Below are 22,757 nucleotides of genomic sequence, written 5' to 3' on the forward strand. Positions count from 1 at the left end.
ACCTCACGCCAATGGATGCCACACTCTTAATTGTGAAAAAAAAAGGCACACCTCAAAACAACTTTGTCATTTGGTAAAAATCTCCAGGATCGGTTAAGAGTTCCATGAAGTCTTTCCAGGCATCCAAATTTGTCTTCTTTGTAAGCAAGGACTGAGAAACAGCCTTTTTCAGCCAGCTGAACAGCAGTGTGCAGCAACAGTTGGGGAAGGGCAAACTACTTTACTCAGGATTTAACCGTAGGAATGGCATATGGATCTGATGGAGCGTTCTAGCAGCTTCATCTTTTTAGAACCTCAATCGATAAAAGGCTGGTGCTTACACTCGAAGCTAGGTTTAATCTCGCAAGGGTGCGCGCGGCAAAAGTGACGCAATCACTCCGTCCCTGCCCCCCATGCAAGCTGTCGTGCCATGAGGTCCTGAACCTCCAAATTTGTGTGACTTGCCATGGACCGCGTGCACAAGCCTCATTCAAAGTGGGACGGTTCAACAACTTTGCCTGTACTGACATCAAATGGCCCTGAAGTTTCAAGCGCCACTATTTAGTTCAATGCTTTGTTGTTAATGCTTAATATGTGATTTTAAAGCTACATAGCCATGTGATATGCTTATAAAATAAGACCAAAAACCATTTGATCATGATAAAATAAGGTTATATACACAAAGCTTCCATCTTGATAGTGTTGATGGACCTTTTTTTGAGCCGAACAATAATTCGCTCTCGGGTGCAATTAACAAATATAGACAGACGTTGCGACACCTAGCGGCAGCATCTCAGTACTATCATAATGGCGGTTTGCTTTATTTATAAATCACTTGTAAATATTGCCGGACCGAGCCCGACCCGCTGCAATGCCTCGCAATAAAACGGCAGCTCGTAAAGATCAAAGTCCAGCAATCCACAACTTTAACAGCCTCGTATCAGAACATTTACCCACATCAATCAACTCTGCGGTCACATCTGAGCCTCGGCAGCTTCAGCGTCCTTTTCAGTGAACACCCAATGTTCATGCTGTATTCCCAGTGACATTACAGTCTTTTCCCTCTTGGATTCATATTTCTTTGCGTTTTTTTTCACTGGACCTTAAACCTTTCTTCATTGTTTTGCTAGGAGATGCTAATAGCCATTAGCCGCTTTCTTGTTTTAACCCCTGCTACTTCAGTTAAAATGGTAAAGAAACACAAAGACTTGATGTACTAATAAATTGAGCAAAATCAAAGTATAAAAAGCCAACATAACTAATACGCCAGCAGGACGTGGTAATATTTCATCAAAACTTTGTATGCAACCAAAGTGAGCTACTTATGTGTAAATAAAAAAAAAATAACGTGGCTATGCACCTTTTTAAAACAGCATACGCAAATTACTGGTATACTTGCAGGGGTGAGTTTATTGGCCAAATTTATGGCTACAAAGATTTTGATTCCTGTTTCCATCACTTGCAGCATAAATCAATTATAAAACAGCTCACAGTTTTTAAAGCCATCAGCTTTTACTTAGTAAAGCAAAGTGTTTTTTTTTAAACCTTTTTTTAAAAAAATGATCCCTATGAGCTGTACAGACAGGATTTATTCCCCATCTTCAGGTCTTCACATTTACACCTCTAGCCCTCCATTTATTTCTGTTGCGCTGCCATGAACACACCAACTATTCTTCATAACTATTCTTCGGCCATTTTGAAAGTGTGACGTCAACTGTTTCTTCCCTTTTTTTTACTGCATTTCCACTGGTTATGCTGAGTTCGTGTTTGGCAAATACTGCAACTATGTCCGTGTCGAGTATAAACGTCTACAGCTCTATGAGCTCGCGCCCATTCCGCACCATGACCCACCGTGCGAGTATAACTCGGCCTTTAGATGTAAGGCATTCCTTGCAGGATATATTTTCATAAAAATTTATCTGCGTATAAACGCAAGTATCCCAGGATTCTGTTTTGTTTGATCACTAAGAAAAACAAAAACCAGTCACATGCTCAAAAAATTCACTGCAAAAAGGAAACTCAAAGCAAGTAAAAATTTCTTGAAATTAGTAAATTTTTACTTCATTTGAACAGTTAAATAAGACTATTTTGCCAATGGAATTAGTATTTTTTTTACCTGTAAAATAAGATAATTAGATATCCTGCACTTGTGACACTTCTCCAATCCACATCAAAATGTGGATTATTAAATATAGTCAGACTTGAAGAGTTTTTTGGGCTGCATTTATCATCTTGTGTTTTCTTTTTTTTTTTTTTTAGGGCTGGGAATCTGATTGTCCAAAGCCTGGGAAAGTTTTAAGTAGAAAGTAGGAGAAAGTGTTTCCCCATCAGCCGCTGTGGGCGAACCGCTTAGTCACCGAGCCGAGTTTTACCGACTACTAGCTCCCACGTCTGCAGCACTTGGTGTCGGGTTGTGTGTACACACAGATTAGAAGCCATTCAGTAGCAGAGCTCTGTGTACGTTTGGTGTGTCATGGCAGGGCGGCCGACAGTCCAGAGGGCTCGCAGCGTGATTCAGCTTGACACGCCGCTTTATTTTCCATTCAAATTTATTCAAACTATATTTGAATGTCGGCAGAAGTCCACATGTTCATGTGGCCTGAGCTGTTTGTTATTGTCCTGCTCGACAGCGTGTTTTTTTTTTTTGTTTGTTTACCTTTTATTTAGATTAAAGTTGGCTTTTGTAGCGCATAAATTAACGCAGAACACCAGTACATTGCTTTTTTTTGTCATTCAGTGGTGGATCTGGTCGGCTGAATCCATAGGATGGTTCTGCCAGCCCGCCTGTGTTCTTGCAGAGACGATGGAGATGACAGCTATGTGTCGGCTAAACGGGAGCACGTCTCACCTGCTTTCATTTGCCTGCTGCAGAGATCCAGAGCTACAGTAGTTTGCTTCCATGTTTTCTGTTTGTGCGCTTGCCTAAACTTAACAGTCCTCCTCCTCCCCCGGTCGTTGCTTGCCAGCTGAGCTCCGTCTGGCCTGCAGAGCGGCTCAGTGTTTGTGTTTTGAGTCCAACCTGCTGCTTTGAAGAGACCTCAAACATCTCTTGTCTGCCGTGCCGTCCATCACAAAGTCCAGCAGAAACGGAAAATACATTATTTTTTTAAATTCTACTCCTAAAGGTTGTAGCTAGAAGAATAAAGATGATTCTTTTTCTTATGAGCTTGCAGGGACGTACCCAGCGGTCATGTTGCACTCGATGCAAAAACCGGCTTTAAGGACAACATCGGATCAAACCAGCAGTCTTGAAGGAAGTCTTCTGTTGTTGCTGGGTTCGTTTCTGCAGAAAGAGCTGGAACTCGGGTTACATATAGCGTCAGATTTTCCGTTTCGGTGTGTGGCAGCGTTTCTGTGCGCATGTGTGTGGATATTTGGTTTGGCTGGTGAGAAGATGGCAGCTGGTGTAGTGCTTTCTGAGCGCGGCTCGCTCCTCGCCCTCTGTATGTGCGAGTTTAGCAGTCATAAGCTGTTCTAATTCATTGCCAGAGATGCCAGTGCAGTGGTCCAAAATGCGCCGCAAACCTTTCTGCTGCTGTATTGTAAGCAATCTCTTGAAGTCGCCATGCTTTTGCTGGTGGGTTGACGGCTACATACGTGAAGGTCGAGGTCTAAAGGGTTTTTTTTTCCTTCCTTTGTGTCCTTCCTTGCTCCTTTTCACTTTCTGCCGCCTTCCTCCTCTTTCTCTGCTCTCCAGCACCACCAGCACCACAACTGTCGTCACCGGGCTTTTTATGAACCCAGTTCCAAAGTTTTTATAGTGTGGGAACTCTCCGGGGCTTTCTCTGCGCACGGTCTGTTTTCAGCGTTTCTGCTCGGCGAACGTCAACTATTGTCAGCTCATGCTTGACACGATTTGCAGCAGATTTTTGTTTGTTGAATTCGTCTGACTCCAATTTAAAGAAAACCCTTTCAAGATTTCTGTGCTTGCTTGACAAATTGGATTTGCTGCAGGAAAAACAGGTTATTTCTCCAGTAGAAGATGGGCTAAACTGGGAACTAAAAGAGGAAGATGGATTGCTTCAAGTGCACTTGAAACTTCACAGTGATGCTGACAGCCGTGAGGGTTTACAGCAAAGTGAAAGCAATGAAGCAAGATATTCTCAGGGGGTTTGTTTGGATGATCCTGTCAAGAGTTTTACTATAATGGGATCAAAGTTAAAGTTTTTGGGCTAAACTTGGAGCTTTGTGAAGAAAAATGTTAGATTCACCTTCATAATTTGTATTTGAATCCCTTTTAGTGAGACTGTTCTTCCTCTGTACTTCTGCTCCAATTTTATGCCATGCTCTACAGTTTGATTTTAAATTATGAGTTAAAATTCTGAACTAGAAAATAAACTATTAACTACAGGACTCAAAACTAACAAAGAAAACGTAAGTGATAAACCTTTTAAAAAGTTTGAAAACAAGCTTTCTCTAAGTATCTTTTTAAAGTATATTGGTTATTAATTCTGATTATTCCTATATTTCTGCTTTTATTTTTAAGTCTGTCAGTTTTGATCCGTCATAGATTTTTGTTTTTTTACCCCTACTTATTGCTTTTGCCCAAATAAAGAAAATCAAAGTTGTAGGAGATGGGAACAACGTTTAACTACTCCCAGCCAACAGGTGGGGCTGCCGGGTCCGGTAGCATTAGCGTTAGCATAATTGTTAGCATCAGCAAATATTTAACTTTGCTGTCTAGGAGAAAAGAGGCAACCTCCGCGTAACTTCTGAGCCCCTTTGCTTCCTTAAGTCGGCACAAACGCTCAAAAGCTTGACCGATGTTCAGCCCCGTGTTTCTTATTTTTGGTCCGCTTGAATCTGAGAAATGTAACAAGAGGACAAAGCCATTTTTCAGCGCTATCGTGGAGCTATTACAATCTGGCAACACCTGAGCGCCGTCTCACATGACTTCCACCTATTCTGATTAGTGCAGAATCCTTTCCTGTTGAAGTTGGCTTTGTAACCAGAAGTAAATATTTATATATTTTGTACCCGTCAAAATTAAATTATGAATTTTCTACGCCACTCTAGACGTTCTGTGGATGTTTTATTTTCTAAAAATCATTTTGATGAAAAAGTTGTAACTATGACCTTTAAGTTTGAATATTTTTTTTGTTGTTGCTCTTAACCAGAAATAACCTTGTGCCTTCAAAAAGTTTGCACACTATCTAAAATGGTTTAATCTTTGTATTTGTAACGGGTTAGGCGTTTTAATATTGTGACAACACTACTGCCTTCTCAGGTAGCGCCTGCAGTTGGTTGCTGCTTCCCAGATGACTGTTGAGGTTTTTGTGATCGGAAATGTTGAAAAGCCAATTTATTTTATTTATTTTTTTTTTTTTTGTAACCTCTAGAAAAGTCTAATAGCCTTCGTTCAACCAGCTGACCAGCCAGGCACTGCACCAGGGGAAGGATGGGCAGATCTTTGTTACTGTAGACTACATATAGCTGAGAAAATCTTGGAGAAAGACTCTAATTCAGCAGCTCAGACCTTTAAAAACTCTCCCCCAACAAACTGTTTCTAGAGCTGAACTGGTGTTAGTTTTCAGTAGTTAGTTAGTAGTTTGTGTTGGCTGTGGTTCTGAGCCCCAATAAACTGGGTTTCTCTCTGGAATCCAGTGCTTTAATATTAATTTAATGTCAGATTAGCATCACAAATGGCACAAGCTCTCTGTTGTATTGTGTGTTTTGATATCACTCAACACAGTTTGGGGGCTGAGAGCAGCACTCACCGCTGGTATTATTTACCTCTGAATCCACAAAGACCATTTTCAACCCAAGGCTAGGGTTGTTAAAAATATTGTTGCTCTTTTAATATCGCCACAGCTCTTAAGGAACGCTAATCTCAATGTTGCTTTAAAATCCTGGTTGGTTGCTGGTCAGATATGAGCTGATTGGGACTGTGAAGCATCAACACGTGTTGCTTGTTTCATTATTTCGGGGCATTATGTCACAGTATTTAGACAGAAAACTGGCTGAGAGAAAAGAATGGAAAACATGCAGCGAAGGGTCAACGGTCGGGAATCGTACCACGGATGACTGCCTCCAGGACCAACAGCCTTCGTACATGTCGTGTCCTCTTTATCGCTTCACCACGTTCCGCTTTTTAGGTAAATCCAGTGAGTGGTATTAGGACATCTGTTTGCTGGGGTTCTGGGCTAAATAATGCTGAACTTTCCACCATGAACAACAATCCTCCACAAAACCGGAGACTAATACAAAGGCTGACCAAACATTTGCCAAAAGAGACCTTTACAGTTGAGCCGAGAAGCATACATGCTGATGAATGGTCTTTCAAGTGATACCACAAGCCACTAATGTCAATAATCAGTTATAATGTCAGTCAGTCCCACCGTTAAGCCGGTCTGAGGCGTGTTTAGTTTTGCTGGTTTTCTGCAGCTACTCTCGCAGACTATACGGCTTTAATTTGCTTACTTCAGCTGCAGCTCTAAGTAAGTTCCACCCACCAGGATGCTCAGATTTATGGCACATTAGAGAGCACTCTCACCGTCTCCTCTTTTCTTTCCCACCTGCAGACGCGCTTTCGTTTCTATTTGCTGTCTCTCCGTTTGCAGCCGAAATCGAAACCAGACATTTTCGATTCTCAGATTCACGTTTCCTCTCTCCTCATCCAGAAAATACTTTTTGGTTACACTTTATTTGAAGGGGTGTACATAAGACTGACATTACACTTTCATAAACATGACATAACACCTGTTATGAACATAAATGTCTCTTTATGAATGTTTAGGACTGTTATTAATTGTCATTCGGCAAATTATGACACTATTAAAGCAATGCTGATATTGTTTAAAATGTCTTTGTTATGACAACTTGACATTAACAGAGACAAGGTTAAATTTAGGGCTTGATTTGGGATTAGGTTAAATTTAGGGCTTGATTTGGGATTAGGTTAAATTTAGGGCTTGATTTGGGAATCAGGTTAAATTTAGGGCTTGTTTTGGGATTGGGTTAAATGTAGGGCTTGATTTGGGATTGGGTTAAATGTAGGGCTTGATTTGGGATTAGGTTAAATTTAGGGCTTGATTTGGGATTAGGTTAAATTTAGGGCTCGATTTGGGATTGGGATTTGGGTAAATTAAGGGCTTTAGTTGGGGTTTTGTTAAGTTAAGGGCTTGTCATCACAAAGACATTTTAAACAATGTCAACTTTGCTTTAATATTGTCATAATCTACCGAATGACAATAAATAACAGTCCTAAACATTCATAAAGAGACATTTATGTTCATAACAGGTGTTATGTCATGTTTATGAAAGTGTAATGTCAGTCTTATGTACACCCCTTCAAATAAAGTGTTACCTACTTTTTTTTTCTTAAAGATGGTTACTTTTGACTTATTTTAAAATCTATGCAAATGCACTTTATTTAGAAACTTTTAATAAGCTGTGACAATTATCCTTTTATTTTGTTTATTTTTTTCTAACTTGGAAATCACCTGGATTGCCCTTTTAATGCCCCTACATCGATTCTATGTTGATAAAATCTGGCGCTTTACTACCATAAAGCATTATAGTCCTCGCTTTTAAGGCTTTTTACGCCGTATCCCAGCAGAGTGTTGACAGAGACTCCTGGGAAACCCGGCGGTCAATTTGATCTGAAAGTTATGAAGGCAGGATGTCAGCCAAGCTGTTTGTTCTTGTAGCTTGAAAGGCCCAGTTGTGGAGTCTGTCGACAATGTCCTCTCTGTGTTGTTGACTGACCCGACAGGCATGCCGTGCATTCTGGTGAAAGTGGGTGTGGGCCGCTGGCTGATTTCACGGTCCTTGAAGCTGGTAACTGGACCTGTGTTTTTTTTTTTTCCTGAAAAGTGAACATTTGCTTTGCTAAGACAACAACGACTTTCAGGAAAACTCAATGTTTGTGTTTCAGCAGCAAGGAGTAATTAGGAAGTAGAATTTATTTAATAAAATATTGAAAATGTATTCTGTTTTCTTCTGAAATGTACTTTTATCTGAATTAAAGTCTGTCTAGCTATACTGGTTTTTAATAGGAAATGGTTAAAAAAAAATCAGCATATGGGACAAAAGCTTTGGAATAACCCATCTTTTTTGGGACTGGTCTCAGCTCTGTGCTACCGGAGCTTTTTTCAGGCATGAGTAACACACACTCCGGAAACATGTCGTCACATCAATATCCTGTCGGATTTAGAGGGATGCTGTGACTCCCGGTGGGATATAGCAGCACATCCAAAATAAAGATTCAAACTCCATCTGTATGGCAGTGCTGCCTGCACATGTGCCACTTCTGTTGGTCAAATCATTGCTGACGCCCACCAGTAGGTGGCAGCAGCACTATATCTGTGTTTTACCTAATTGTTCATCTAGAGACTTTTAAAGCCCTTTAAAAACCACCTCTATTCATTGACTTTTGAATCAAATACTGCTCAACAATTAAATTTAATTAAAGCATTCTTTTAACTGTACCCTGTTTTTTTATTTTAATGTGTTTATATTATCCATTTAGTTTATTTTAAGTCTTTTTTTGTGTTTTTGCTGTTTTAAATAATATAAAAAAAACTTGATGTTGATTATTTATCTACTGTGTAAAGTGTCTGTTTACAGTATGCTTGCATTTAGGGAAAATGTTCTGGTTTTAGTGGACTTTAATCCACTGAAACCAGACCAGAATTGTAGCTCTGGCTGTATATTAAGGGCCATTTTCCCACCGCCATGTGAACCCTACCCCTCATCTCAGTTCTTGTGCAGCTTCTAGTGTATTTTCTTTTAAGATTGCCCTGAATTTTGCTCAATCAATCATCCCAACAACTTTTGACCAGCTTCACTTCCCCTGCTGCAGAAAAGCACCATCTTAGCATGATGCTGCCACCACTATTTATGTTTTTGGGGGAGGTTGTTTTTAATTTATGTTGGGTTTTTTTATTTATATTGGATTTCCTCTTAACTTGGCGTGTATGGTACAAAGTTGCGGTTTGGTCTCATCTGATCAGAGAACAGTCTTTCTGCTCTTACATTGATTGTGGCAAGCTGAAAACTGAGCTTTAATAGGGAATTCTTTCAACATTGCCTTTTTTTTGTTGCAACTCTTTGGTAAAGGCCAGATTTGTGGAGTGCATGGCTGGTAGTTGTCCTGGCATCATATTCTTCCACCTGAGCTGTGGGTCTCTGCAGCTCCTCCAGAGTTTTTTGGGGCTTCTTAGTGTGGCCTCCAGGGTTAGGTGGGTGACAGTGTCTTCTTAGGGTTTGCAGTTGTTCCATTGACACTATTATACTCTATTTTCAGAGGATGAATTCAACAGCTCTTTGTATATTTGCAATGTAACTCTGGTTTAAAACCTATTCTTGACCTTCCTGGTGTGTTTTTAGTAAGATGCTGTTTGCTATTGTTTGCTAATAAACCTCTGTGGTCATAGAACAGCTCTATTTATAGTGAGTTGCAATTATACACTGGAGGATTATATACTAATGATTGGATTTATGAAAAAAAATTAGTTGCACTGGATTTTATTCAGGCATTTCAGAGTAAAATACAGTGCTAAATACTTACACTATGTAGCCAAAAGTATTTGCTTCCCTGCCTTGACTCGCTTATGAATTTAAATGACTTCCCATTCTTAATCCATAGGGGTCCACCCTTTGCAGCTGTAACAGCTTCCTCTCTTCTGGGAAGGCTGTCCACAAGGTTCTGGAGTGTTTATGGGGAATTTTTTGACTGTTCCTCCAGAAGCGCATTTGTGAGGTCAGACATCGATGTTGGACGACAAGGCCTGGCTCTCTAATTCAACCCATAGGTGTCCTGTCTGGTTAAGGTCAGGAATCTGTGCAGGGCGGTCAAGGTCATCTACACCAAACTCATCCATGTCTTCATGGACCTTGCTTGGATTCTCTGGTTGCACAGTCATGTAAGAAGAAGAAGGGGCCAACTCCAACCAGTTCTCACAAAGTTGGGAACTGCTGAAGCATTCAGAGTTCACTTCACTGGAACTAAAAGGCCAAGCCCAGATCCTGAAAGACAACCCACATCAGAATCCCCTTTCCACCAAACATCCGCTGATCTGTTGATAGCTTTCTTTACTCAACTGCATCCGACGCTTTTCATTGCACTTGGTGATGAATGGCTTGCATTCAGCTGCTTGGCCATGGAAACCTACTCTATATAGCACTAAACTCGCTGTTCTTCAGCTAATCTAAATGCTACATGATGTTTGGAGGTCTGTAGCGATCGACTTCTTCAATTCACGCTCAGGGTTTCCCCCAGAAAATACCGTAATCATGGCTTTTAGTGGAAGCTGCGTGCTGAGCCGGGGGGGTGGTGACACAGCTCAAAGGAGGGGTGTGACCCATTAACCAGATACAGAAGTGTGCATCAAGCTAATATCAGCTAGCGCTAGCTTTTATTGGCCAGGGAGTTGTCTTCCAGACGGGAACTTTACTGACTGTTTTATGTTGCTCTGAAACATTTAAACATTTAAAACGAACAAATGCCTGGCAGGTGGGGCGGATAAAGCATGGCGGCTCGTCAGGTTTATCATATGGTGGGGGAAACCCTGACGCTGCCTCCCCCTTAGTTGCTGAGTTGCTGTTGTTCCCAATCTCTTCCACTTTATTATAATACATTTGACCGTTGCACCGGTGGCATCCTGTCACAGAACCACACTGGAGTCGGATGGGTGGGCGAATGCTTTTGGCAATATAGTGTATGAACACCAAAGTTCCAAACAGATACGATTACTAGCTGCCCTTCTTGTTCCATTCACTTTACAATTATGTCCTACTTTGTTGTGGACAAGTTTACCTTTGCTAGGCATCAAACTGTGACGGCTCCTTGCACAGAGCAGGACTGGGGCTGAGACAAATGTTCTCAATCACCCAGTCACTTCTTAACTCAACTCGAAATGACAACAGTGACCGTGCTAGTTAGGGCTTTGAAGAGCAACTTTGTTTTCCTGCACTGAAGGAATTCAAACGCACTCCGTCTGGCCTCTGCTCGAAGAAATAAAGAACATGGAACGGCTCAGCCTCAGCTGGTGATGAGCTACTGCACGTCTCTCCTGAGGTTTTTGACGTCTTAATCACAGATGGGGTCGTAAGGCCACTTCATCCGTCTCGGGGGAGGACGGACTAGAGGTCAGGAGTCAGAGAGGCTCTCCTGAGGGAGGGTAAGGACAACAGAACCGCGACGCTCGGCACGTGGTCTTCAACCTAATGAGACGAGGGGGTGGGGGGGCTCTGTTTGGATAGCTGCACTCACCAATAGGGCTGAATGATTTTGTAAAATAATCTAATTGCGATTATTTTTTTTCTTAATATTGTGATTTAATACGATTTTTTTTTCCAGTTTAATTTATCATGTGTTTCAAAATATATACAAACAACAAATCAGTTTGTTTCCTCGCCATGTGGATTAGTTGCTAAAAGACCCACAGCATCTAAACTCGGAGCAGTAATGATTGCGTTCTGCCTACAATATATTTCAATCAAAATTGCAATTTTGACTTTTCTCTGCATTAACCACAAGCAACAAAAATGGCCTCTAAATAAAGATGTTTGTAAACAAGGGCTATTTTAAATATTAACTTTTAATGTTTCTATTGATCAGAATATTATTCAAGAGGACAGCTTTTTAATTAACTGGACATCAATCCTTGTTGAACATGAAGTGCAAAGTCCAACCAACAAGCAAGTCTATGTATTAAACTGATTGATCAGTACTTAATGCTTTGTATGATTATACAAACTCTAAAACAAGTAATAAAATTAGATTATCTCACTGCTGCAACTGTCTTCCCTTCCATGTGGAGGCAAACCCACTTCAAACATTTTACTGACACCTAATGGACACGTCTAATTCCCTAATTGTTACATAGCCAAAAATTGCAGACCTCTGCGATTTGGAAATTGCGATATTTTAAATCACGATTATATTGAAAATGCGATTAATTGTTCAGCCCTACTCACCAAGCAGTTAGATGGTTGTTGCACCAGCTCATGTTTTCATGCTGTTGTAAATATCAAGGTTATTTATTTCAATTAGAGGTTTAAATATTTTTTTCATGCGTTTTACATATGAAAAAAATCCTTCATGTTGTGTAATTGGGGAAATCATGTTTGCGTGCATCAAGGCCCAACATACTCGAGTTTGAACATAAATACATTGGAACTATCAGAGTAATTGGTTTGTTTTTTCCAAGCTGAAGATTGATTAGCATTTTCATTGGTGAAAGTCAAATCATAAGTTTTAGGTCAGGTCCACGCAGTGCACCGTACGTCTGCATGGGCCGACAGCACCGGCTAGCTGCTATCATGTTCCCCTTCCATCCTGGGGCAACCACAGAGGAGTAGATATTCAATCCTCTGACATCCTGCAGCTCGCCGATGACCTGCTTTAGGCTGATCAATGCATGAAATGGGGACAGTTGGTGTCCCTGGTGTCTGCAGTTGTAATCAAACGGCGGCTGGAATGCTCATTCTCTCCAGAGTTGGATTATCCTCTTACTTCTGGGTAACGTTTTTGCTGTTATCTCTAACCTGGCTGCACAGAACCGCCGGTGAACGTGTTTGGAATCAGGCCAAGTGTTTAAGATGGATCAGGAATTCCCTAACAAGCCAGGACTAGCTGGGGTTTGTGCCTGCCTGGCACGCATCCATTTCCCCCCCCCACGCCACCCACTGCCTCAGGGCTGTGTGTCGTAGCATGTACGCTGTGCAGCTCGACAGGAGTGCTTACTGCAGCAGATTGTTGGGCTCACTAACCCAGTTAAGGGTGATGTTAAAGTCAATATGCTTTCACTTTCTAGCTGCTCTGAACTGTCTGAGCTGTCGGCTCAGTAAAAAAAAAACGCTTCATCTGTGAGGTTAGGGTTAAGCTCATCACTAAGCCTAAACAGTTGGACTCTTGTACACAGCTAACTTATTTCTGGTTCATTAAACTTTTAAAAAGAACCTAACCATGTGACTTTATTTGAAAAGATTAAAGATTAAAAAATAAAACAAAAACAAGGCCCAAAACTTGAAAAATAAAGGTACAGTTAATTTTACATAAATAGTGATTTTATAATATATAGATTCAACGGGTTGCATGATATTCTGAACGCAATCGTTTCACATCTTTGTACATCAAGAGACGAGCCAAAAAGCAATATCAGCTTCATGAAAAATGGACATGAAAAGATTTTGGTAAATATTTTGAGTAAAAACTAAGAATCTTCAATTTTGATGTTTTCACAATCTTGAAAATCACATATTCTAAAAAAAAATTGCAAGCTGTTCAGATTTACCGTATTGTTTGGACCATAAATTGCACCAGATTATAAGGCGCACATACATTTTTAATAAAATGTAAGGATTTTAAGTGTGCCTTATATTCCGAAAAATACGGCTTCTCTCCTTGGACTGTTTTGTCCAAAATTATTCGCTTGTCTGTCTTCACGCACAGTTGACATTAAGTGACATCCCATTTAAATCGATTTAATAGATGAATTCAGATTCAGAGTTTTATTTTAGATTTAATTTCTGGAAAATCTGGATTTTATTTTGCTAATGCACTCATTGGGCTTCCATGAAAAGAATAGCATGCAATGCTCAATAAATGTTTTGGAAAATATATTGTCAAAATATTTAGTGGAAACTTATTTATTTTTAACCATAATACAAGACACTTTTTTTTTTTACTTTGAAGTTACACAAGTGAAGTGGAACCTGTTTTCACCACATTATGTAAAACCACTAGCAGCAAACATTTTGTTATATTTTCATTGTTTACAACAGCAGGGCTGCTATCTTGTTTTCCTAGCATATTTCACAGCTTGTATTTAGTTGCACTTTGAATTCAGGTCATCTTCCAGACGAAATGTTTAACATGATAGCAAGTTTTTAAAATGGTTTCTTTAATTTATTTTTGTGAAACAAAAAGGAGGGGGAAAAATCTATTAATCTGATTTGGTATAATAAAATCAGAGACTTTTATTTTTTATACATATGACGCAGTGTGTCTGTAATTCAACAAATAATACATCTCCATCTCACTTCTGTAAAAATCTGCAATTAGACATGTACACTTGGTACAAGTTTTTACTTATACTTTGTGATCTTAAAGGTCCATTATTGCTAGAGACAGCCGTTAACTTCAGCAAAGGAAAAAGGAATTTATGATGAAGAAGCTGAGCTTACCAGTGCTGCTTTTTCATCATCCAACTAGTTAAACTTCAAAAAACTTGTAACGATTCAAGCAGCTACTATATTCTGTAATTTTACACTGAATTAAAGTTGCATCAGGCAGTGACATGGGACCGTGTTGCAACATGGATGTTTTTTGGGTGTTAAAACCCTTTTGATGTTGGGGTTATAGTGAAAAATGGCACAATATAGATCTGATGGCAAAATAATACTCATTTCTCTTTTTACTATGCATGGAGCATCATCAAGCTTGGATAACTGTCACAATATCCTTCATGTTTCTCCAAAGATTGTAATCCCAACCAAATAGGAAAAGCTTTTCCAAGGCTGTTCAAGTATTTCCCATAATCCCACAAATATCCACAAAGCAATATTGCTCAAAGCTAGAGATGCATCCATCAGTGTTTTGTGACCAATTTCAGATCTGCTTTTTTAATAATTATTTTTTAAATCAATCTTTACTCTGCCAATTGAAATTTAAACTGTCTTCAGAAATTTAGAGATTAGCATGATTAGCACCGTCGGCATTAGTCACTGTAAAAAGCTCTCGTTGGTGTGTATTACACAGAAAATGAAAACTCTTATTTTACTTAATGATTTCTGAAAGGCTACAAGCATATTCTGCAATGGACAGAAGTTCAAAGCTCAAAAGGATAAAGCATAGCAACCTTGCTGCAATATGTTCAGCTAAAGTCAGCTTTGGATCTTTTGCTCCGTCAACAAATTGCTGAATTGTCCACAAGGTGTGTACAAATTGACTTCCTTTGGTAGACGGCCAAAGGAAAACGTCAGTTAAAAAATTTATCAAAATTGATGAAGTACAAAAAAGGGAAATGGCAAATTGACTAACAAAACTCTAGATATCTGTAGCAGCAGCCTACCTGAGCAACATAAGCCCTTTCACACAAAAAGGTTTCCTTTGAAATAGTTTCTCACGCCTTTCGCCTTCCTGTGACTTCTCTATCTTTAAACACCTCACCTGATTTGAAATGGCTAACTCTGAGTCCTCATCACAAAAAACGTTGCGGTGTGGGTGACCTTGTAGCACTTGGTTATGGTGTATTCACTGATTTGAAAAAAAGGTTTGAGTTTCCACCTCCAATCACTGATCAGGTGATTAGAGGCGATCCAATCACACATCAGTGAGTTTTGGTTGAGAAGTTGACTCTGCTCCGTCATGTAGCCTGGCAGCCAGGCTGAAGGGGATCTGTTTAGCTGACAACTTAAGGAGCTCGTTGAGTGTTTATATCTAAAAACAGAACCGCATAAAGAGCATTTTGCATAATTGTCGTCATTAAGCGGTGCAAAAGTAATCCCACACTGGACTCCATTTGGACCACTTTGTGTTGCCTCCGCCGTTACTTTTTTCTCTTACTACTGCTGTTTGGCTTCGCTTTAGAATGACTGACAGCGCCCTCTTCTTGATGTCAGCCATATTACAACACTTAAGGAACGTCTAAGTGGACGTTATCAGTTGATCAGATGGAATAAACTTTAAACTAATTAACTATTAATCGACAATTAATCGTAAGTCGATTATTTGTTAGCATCCCTACTTACAAGGTATTATTACAAAAAATTGCTTAGTGTTGATTATATTTGTACTTTTAAACAAAATGTATTCTTAAATGGATTGAAAATCTGGACACCAGCCATTTTGTGGAGACTTTCAATTCAATAAAATTGTATTTATATAGCGCCAATTCATGAAACATGTCATCACAAGGCACTTTACAAAGTCAAATTCAATCATATTATACAGATTGGGTCAGATTATACAGATTGGTCAAAAATGTCCCATATAAGGGAACCAGTTGATTGCATCAAAGTCCCGACAAGCAGCATTCACTCCTGGAGAAGCGTAGAGCCACAGGAAGAGTCGTCTGCATTGTACATGGCTTTGCAGCAATCCCTCATACTGAGCAAGCATGGAGCGACAGTGGAAAGAAAAACTCCCCATTAACGGGAAGGAAAACCTCTAGGCTGGTCTTAGTTGGACAGTGAGACGTGGTAATCTGGTCTGTTATGGTGTATACTAAACAAGGATCATGCAGATATTAAATGGAGATTGTTTAAGAAGTTGATATGTATATAAGATTCACTGCTAACTAGCATTACCTATTTTTTTCCAGTTCATTTTTAGACATTTCCTGCAATTCTCTATCTACAAGATCCAATTTTATGCACAAAAGTCCAGCTCTCCTATGATTTGAACTGAAAGAAACAGGGATTTTATTTCTTAAAACCAGTCTATTCTGTCATTGCACAGCGGATGTCTTGCAGCCACAGTCGGCTGTTTGTTTGATCTCATACACTCTTATAAAGCTGTTGCCTTCCCGTCCACCCTCTGTTGTCCTTTAAATGTTTTGACAGCTGGCCCTGATAGAGTTCTATTTATAAGTCCATGAGTGGGTATATCTGTGTGTGTGTGTGTGTATATGTGTGTGTGTATCCTGGTTGTCATGTGGGCACATAAGTGGTTTGCCCGTCTGTCTGCTTTGAGGGTGTCAACTTGATAGTCGGTGTTTGACACAGGCTAAGTGGCTACTGTCAGCTCAAAGCTCGTGATGTGATTTATACAGCGTGGAGATATTCTCTCTGAACAATGAGACAATAGTAGAAAAATCTTTAGCTCATTAAATATCTATCAGGAGTCAAGCAGTTTGACATTTAAAGAAACGTGTCAACTTTATGTACGTTTTACTGATGAGCTGTCTGCTTTCTTGCGTGATTGGAAATGTGGGATGACTTGGTGCCTTCCTAAAGATAACTTTCCTAATGACCGTTTTCCTTTGTGCTCGGCAGGATCTACACATCATCTACTGCCACCTCTACCACATGGAGGTCCTCTCACACCTTAGGGAACATCAGTTAAGGTAAGTTTTTATTATTACTACATTCAAATTAATAAATTAAATTGTTTTGCTATCTATCCTTTTCTAGAAGCAGTTAGAACAATTCTATTTTTACTTTAGGTTGGTTTCCTCAAACCGTCTCTATAGTGAACATTAATATTTAGGGTAAATTGTACCTTAGTTCAGGATGCCCAAGTCCAGTCCTGGAGAGCAAGCCTCTACAGAGCTGACACGCTGAGGAGCTTATTTACCCATTTGATTCAGGTTTGCTGCAGAGAGGATGCATCTACAAGTTGCAGGATGGTAGCCCTCGAGGACTCTGATACCTTCCCCCCATAAGGCGCACCGGATTATAAGGCAGTTTGATGTAAAGACTTCTTGCCTCCGAGAAGTTTATAGTGTGACACGCACCTGTATGCGCAGAGTCCACCTTGAGTCCACCTTGAGTCTGCATCGAGTACTCGCAGACCTCCACTTAGTGATCTACACCCAAGTATGAGGGGGCCTTTTACATAAATGCTCTTCCAGTTTAGACATTGCAGTCAGGCAGTCTTGTAGACAGCTCAGGGGTCCGATCAGGTATTGACACAGTGTACCGTAATGCTGCCAATATCCATTGAGTAGAGCAGCTTCATTGCTTACCAAAGTCGTACTTACACATTTTAACATATTTTTGAGCGCATTGTACCAAATCAAATCAGTCAGTAAGCACAACGGTGATTAAATATAAAGCGCACTGGATTATAAGGTGCACCATTTAACAATTTTAAGTGCGCCTTATTGTCCGGGGAAAAAAAAAGTAGTTTGTGCCCGATGTTTCATATCTTGTTCCAAAATTCTCCACAGGTTTCTAAAAACCAAATTGTCAGACAATCGCCTGTTATAATGCAAAGGAGGCCTTTAAAGACAAGGAGTGTATGAAGATCTATGTAACTGGTGTGATGCCGCCTGCCAATCAATCCTGGATGCTCGTCAGTGATCGCAATTTGTTCCAATGTGAAACGCCCCTTACCTACTGGAGCTGCAAGCCCTTTACCTCGTGACAACACTGTCGTGATTTTGCATTACAAACACATCACAATCAGAGAGGTTCTGTTAAAAAACACCGGAAAAAATGGGTAAAGTTGTCAGTGGGGAAAGTGCAATTTAGACACGCGTCATTTCTGATGTTTAGAGGGTGGAATACAATTTATTCCTTTCCAGAAACCTAAAAGGGAGTCTAAAAAAGTAAAACATGGATAAAGGCACGGGGCTTCTGTGTCCATGTAAAGGCTTGTTTTTATTGCAATACTGTACCCCACGCTCCATTATGCACGTAGGAAATTTGAGAACAACTCTAGAACTCCAGATTTGATCAGTTTGTCCAAATTGGATATTTAGCAACCAGGGCATCTTTTTGTTTTCTTTTACTAAACTTCCCGAACATATTTTCTTTCTGTCCCGAAATTACTGAGTCCTTTAATCAGTGAACCTTGTTAAAATGTCTGTAAAATGGTGTTTTAGTAAATAAGTTGCCTGTCTACCAAAATTCAGTTAATTTTTTTAAATTTTGTTAAATCCATAAATATCTATGTATGCCCTCATTTGATGGAATTATTGTCTAATGAAATGTGTGCCCCACTATGGATCAAAGTGACTAAGGCTTGTCTCTAATGTGTTTGTTGTCTGATGGCATGAATTGCATAGACTGATACCGTGTCAGTTTCATCTCATTACGTCCCTACTATCTTTGTTTTTTTTTTACAAATCCTGCTTCATTTTGTTGGGCTTTATTGGATAAATGTGAAAGTAAAGTCAAAACGCATTGAAATATCGACTCTTGGGCTGCGCACACAGAAAGTAAAAGCGATTCATCTTACTACACCGAGCTGACATCCAGTTAAGGTGTTCTCTTAGCACGGTTGCCTCCTGGGGAAAAATGATGGATCTCTGATGGGTTTGCATGAACGAGAAGTATACTGATGCTTTCTGGAAGAAAAAGCTAACGTCTTTGCCTGTCTCTCTCTCTCAGGTCGATGTGCACCTCAGCCAGGTATGAGAGACATGAGGCGAACCACATCCTGTTTTAGTAAGTACAAACATTCACATTAGAGAGACGCTCTTCCTGCAATGGTCTGCTTTTTATTTCCGTTCACCTTCTGCTCTGCGGTGCATTGACTGGATCCTTTACATCGACAGCAAGTAACTTTGGGGCCTTGCAGAAGTATTCGTACCCACTGAACTTTCTCACACTTTTCCAACTTAAAGGAAATGATTTATGAGTTTAAACATGGCAATGTTCGAAAAGATTGGCTTGCACTTATTCAATTACAGTTAAAGAAAAATATCGTATACCTAAGGGAAATTAAATCGTTGTAACTCATGTGATACAAATTTCTTTAAATAGTTGTTGCGGATGGTCATGGCTGTGTGGAGGATTTTACTTGAAATATACAATCATCTTAATTTCTTTCATCCCATTCAAGATGAGATGATTTGTCTCCACACTATGCCACAAAGCGGTCCACCAGTTCTCTATTCTCAGCTTCTTGTCCGTCTCCCGATAACTGCAGAGTTGTCTAAGTATTTCTGCAGATGACAGGACTTTGTCTTGTTCTGGAAGTCTGGGGCGTACAGAGTGAACAGGCGGGGTGAGAGCACACACCCCTGTGGTGCTCCTGTGCTGCAGAGCCCCTGGATAGACACGCCACCTATTAATTCACCCTGAGTCAATACTTTGCGAATTCAGCCTTCGTTGCAGTGACAGCTGCAAGTACTTTGGAGTAGATCTCTACCAGCTTTGCACGTCTAGAGACTAGGGCTGAACGATTTAGGACAATAATCTAATTGCGATTTTAAAAAAAATGTCTTAATATTGCAATTTAATGCGATATTTTTTTTTTCTGTTTAATTGATCAAGTCTTTTTAAACATGTACAAACAACAAATCAATCTGTTTAATTGCTGTGCAGATTAGGTGCTAAAAGAGCCGCTGTGTCTCAACTCGGAGCAGAAATGATTGCGTTCTGCCTACGATATATTTCAACCAAAATTGCAATTTGATCTTGACTTTTCTCTGCATTAACCACAAGCAACAAAAATAGCCTCTAGATAAAGATGTTTGTAAACAAGGACTATTTAAAACAAGAACTTTTAAGGTTTTTATTAATCAGAATATTATTACAGCTTTTAACTGATTTGGACATCAATCCTTGTTGAACATAAAGTCCAACCAACAAGCAAGTCTATGTATTAAACTGACTTACCAGTACTTAATCCTACTGGTAAAACAGTATGTTTATATAAACTCTAATATAAGTAATAAAATTTGATTATCTCACTGTTGCAACTGTCTTCCCTTCCATGTGGAGGCAAACCCACTTTAAACACATTACTGACACCTAAAGGACGCGTCTGATCCATTAATTGTTACATAGCCAAAAATTGCTGACATCTGTGATTTGGAAATTGCGTTTTTTTAAATTGCGATTATACTGCAAATGCCATTAATTGTGCAGCCCTACTAGAAAGTTTTTGTCCATGCATTGTTGCAACATTACTCAAGCTTGGTTAAGTTGGATAGAGAACACATGTAAACATCAGATTCTCAACTGGATTTGGACTTTATGATGAATATGCGTTGATCTGAACCCTTCCATAGTGATTCTTTGAGTGTATATTTCAAATTATTGTTCGGCTGAAAGGTTAAACTCAGCCCCCCGTTTTTATTTCTATTCCTATTTTCGTTCTGGATAGCTCTGTATTTAGCTCCCTGCATCTCCTCATCAGTTGAAGCAGAACATCCCCGCAGCATAACGCTGCCACCGCCATGTGTCGTCATGTGGACGGTGTGCTTACGGACAATTTTTCTAAAAACCGTGGGAAAATGCATTCGTGTTTGTGATGAAAGGTGACAAAATTCTTGGGTTATGAATACTTTTGCATGGCGTTGTAGGTAAAGCAAAGGTTTGGTGAGGGTGAAGGGTATTGTGAGTCCACTAAATAAAACATGTAAAATAAAAGTGCTTTTCCAATATTTAGTTCTCTTGTTTTAAAATGAAGATGTTTTTGTTTCTGAAATGTTTCAGTTTTATAGCTGTTCAGGGGAACGTACGCAAAAAGAAAAGGTTTTTGCATTGCCAAACGCTTAATTTGAAGTTTTTGAAATGAATTTCCACCTGAATAACTCGTTAAGTCGTCACTGTTTTCCAGCTTCACAGAACCAAAAGCTGCTAAGCTTATGCAGCTTACAACTTATCTACGGCTTGAAACATCCGGGGATTTTCTGCTGAGTGCTTGAAGGAGATAAAAGTGAACATTTATGCATCTATAAGAACTTGAAGCTGAAAAGTTCTGCTTTGTCAATCCTCTAGAAATTCAGAATTTTGAACTCTCTTCACAGCATATTTGGATTTCATCAGGTGGTTTAAATTCAACCTGATTGTTAATATATTGCAATTTGGATGGTAGAAGAATTTAATATCCCTTCTATCACGTTTTTTTTTGGTGGAAGGAGGGCGTGTCAATAAACGATTAAAATGATCAGCTGCAGAAAAGCAAATTTGCCATCATAAATTGCGCAAATTTAGACAGAAACCTGATGAATGACCAGCGGGAAGGAGCAAAATAAGAGGGATGCGACTGAAAGGTAGGCACAGTTAACGGAGATTGCAGAAGAAGGGACAAAATATGAAGCCGAGGAGGGAGTTTTATCAAAATGTGAGGAGGGAATGCAGAGGAGGAAAGAAAACAAGATGTGAATATGCTAAAGAGGATAGAAGGAGGAAAGAATAGCGGTGTCAAGATGGGAGGAGGGTGACAAATGAGCTGACAGGAGGAATGAGAAGACGAGGGCGAAGAGGGATGAGGGCGTCTGGGATGTGGGGGGAATGTGAGCGACGAGGGGTGGACAGCGATGGATGGAAGCATGAGACAGCAGCTCAACATGTTGACGCATTATCATCCTCGCTCGGATCACATTAGACACTCCGTAGTTTAATTTACCATCAAATAAACACTCCCTCCCACTCTCCCTCCCCTCCCCTGTGATATATATTCTCCCGCGTCTCCACCGGCGGTAAGTCTTAAGTACCTTAACCCCGACCAGAGCGGCTGCCATGTTCAATTACTCTTCCGCTGCACACACAAAACCAGCAGATGAAAGCGATCAAAGTCTGTTCAATAAAACCGCAGCGATGGTTAATTGCGTTGGCCTCACTTAAATCCAACAAGCTGAGAAAAAAAAGAATTATCTTTTATGTGTTAAACTGAGTCGTGTGATTAATTCTGCTTTCTTGCAGAAAATGTAACGAGAAGTAAAATGAATGAACAAATTAATAAAGGCATGATTAGACCTGTACTCCTCAGTAGTGTTGGGCTTTGTCTCTGCTGCTTCACGACTTGGAAGAATTAACTTATGGCCTTAATCGATGGACTAGTGAATTTCTCCCTCGATCAGAAAATATGTTTTGAAGTGGCCTAATCAAAGCCCGGGCCTTAGTCTGAGAATCATACTGCAAAAATGGAACTAAAAATAAGTAAAATGTTCTTAAAATGAAAGCATTTGTCCTTGATTTGATCTGGTAAATAAGATGATTTGCCAATGGAATAAGATTTGTCCACTTAAAATAGGAACAACTCATCTCCATCTTATTTCAAGTGCAGGATGTCTAATCATTTATTTCAGTGGTCAAAATACTCATTCTATTGGCAGATAATATTATTTACCCGCTCAAATCAAGGACAAAAACACTAACTTTAACAACATCGTACTTATTTTTAGATCAGTTTTTGCAGTGCATGCTTC

The 22,757-nt window shown here is 39.7% G+C and overlaps 1 protein-coding gene across 8 annotated transcripts in view; it reads left to right on the forward strand.

Annotated features, from left to right (window-relative positions):
• Positions 1-22,757, forward strand: part of rapgef6 (Rap guanine nucleotide exchange factor (GEF) 6) — a 189,308-nt gene that overhangs the window by 30,662 nt on the left and 135,889 nt on the right. For all 8 annotated transcript variants that reach the window (XM_036134009.1, XM_036134016.1, XM_036134011.1 and 5 more), the window contains exons 2-3: positions 16,924-16,994; positions 18,985-19,041. In XM_036134009.1, the coding sequence (XP_035989902.1) occupies positions 16,924-16,994; positions 18,985-19,041 (128 nt within the window). The remainder of the gene's footprint in view (positions 1-16,923; positions 16,995-18,984; positions 19,042-22,757) is intronic.

This window comes from Fundulus heteroclitus, unplaced genomic scaffold, assembly GCF_011125445.2.
Source record: "Fundulus heteroclitus isolate FHET01 unplaced genomic scaffold, MU-UCD_Fhet_4.1 scaffold_72, whole genome shotgun sequence".
Classification (NCBI taxonomy): domain Eukaryota; kingdom Metazoa; phylum Chordata; class Actinopteri; order Cyprinodontiformes; family Fundulidae; genus Fundulus; species Fundulus heteroclitus.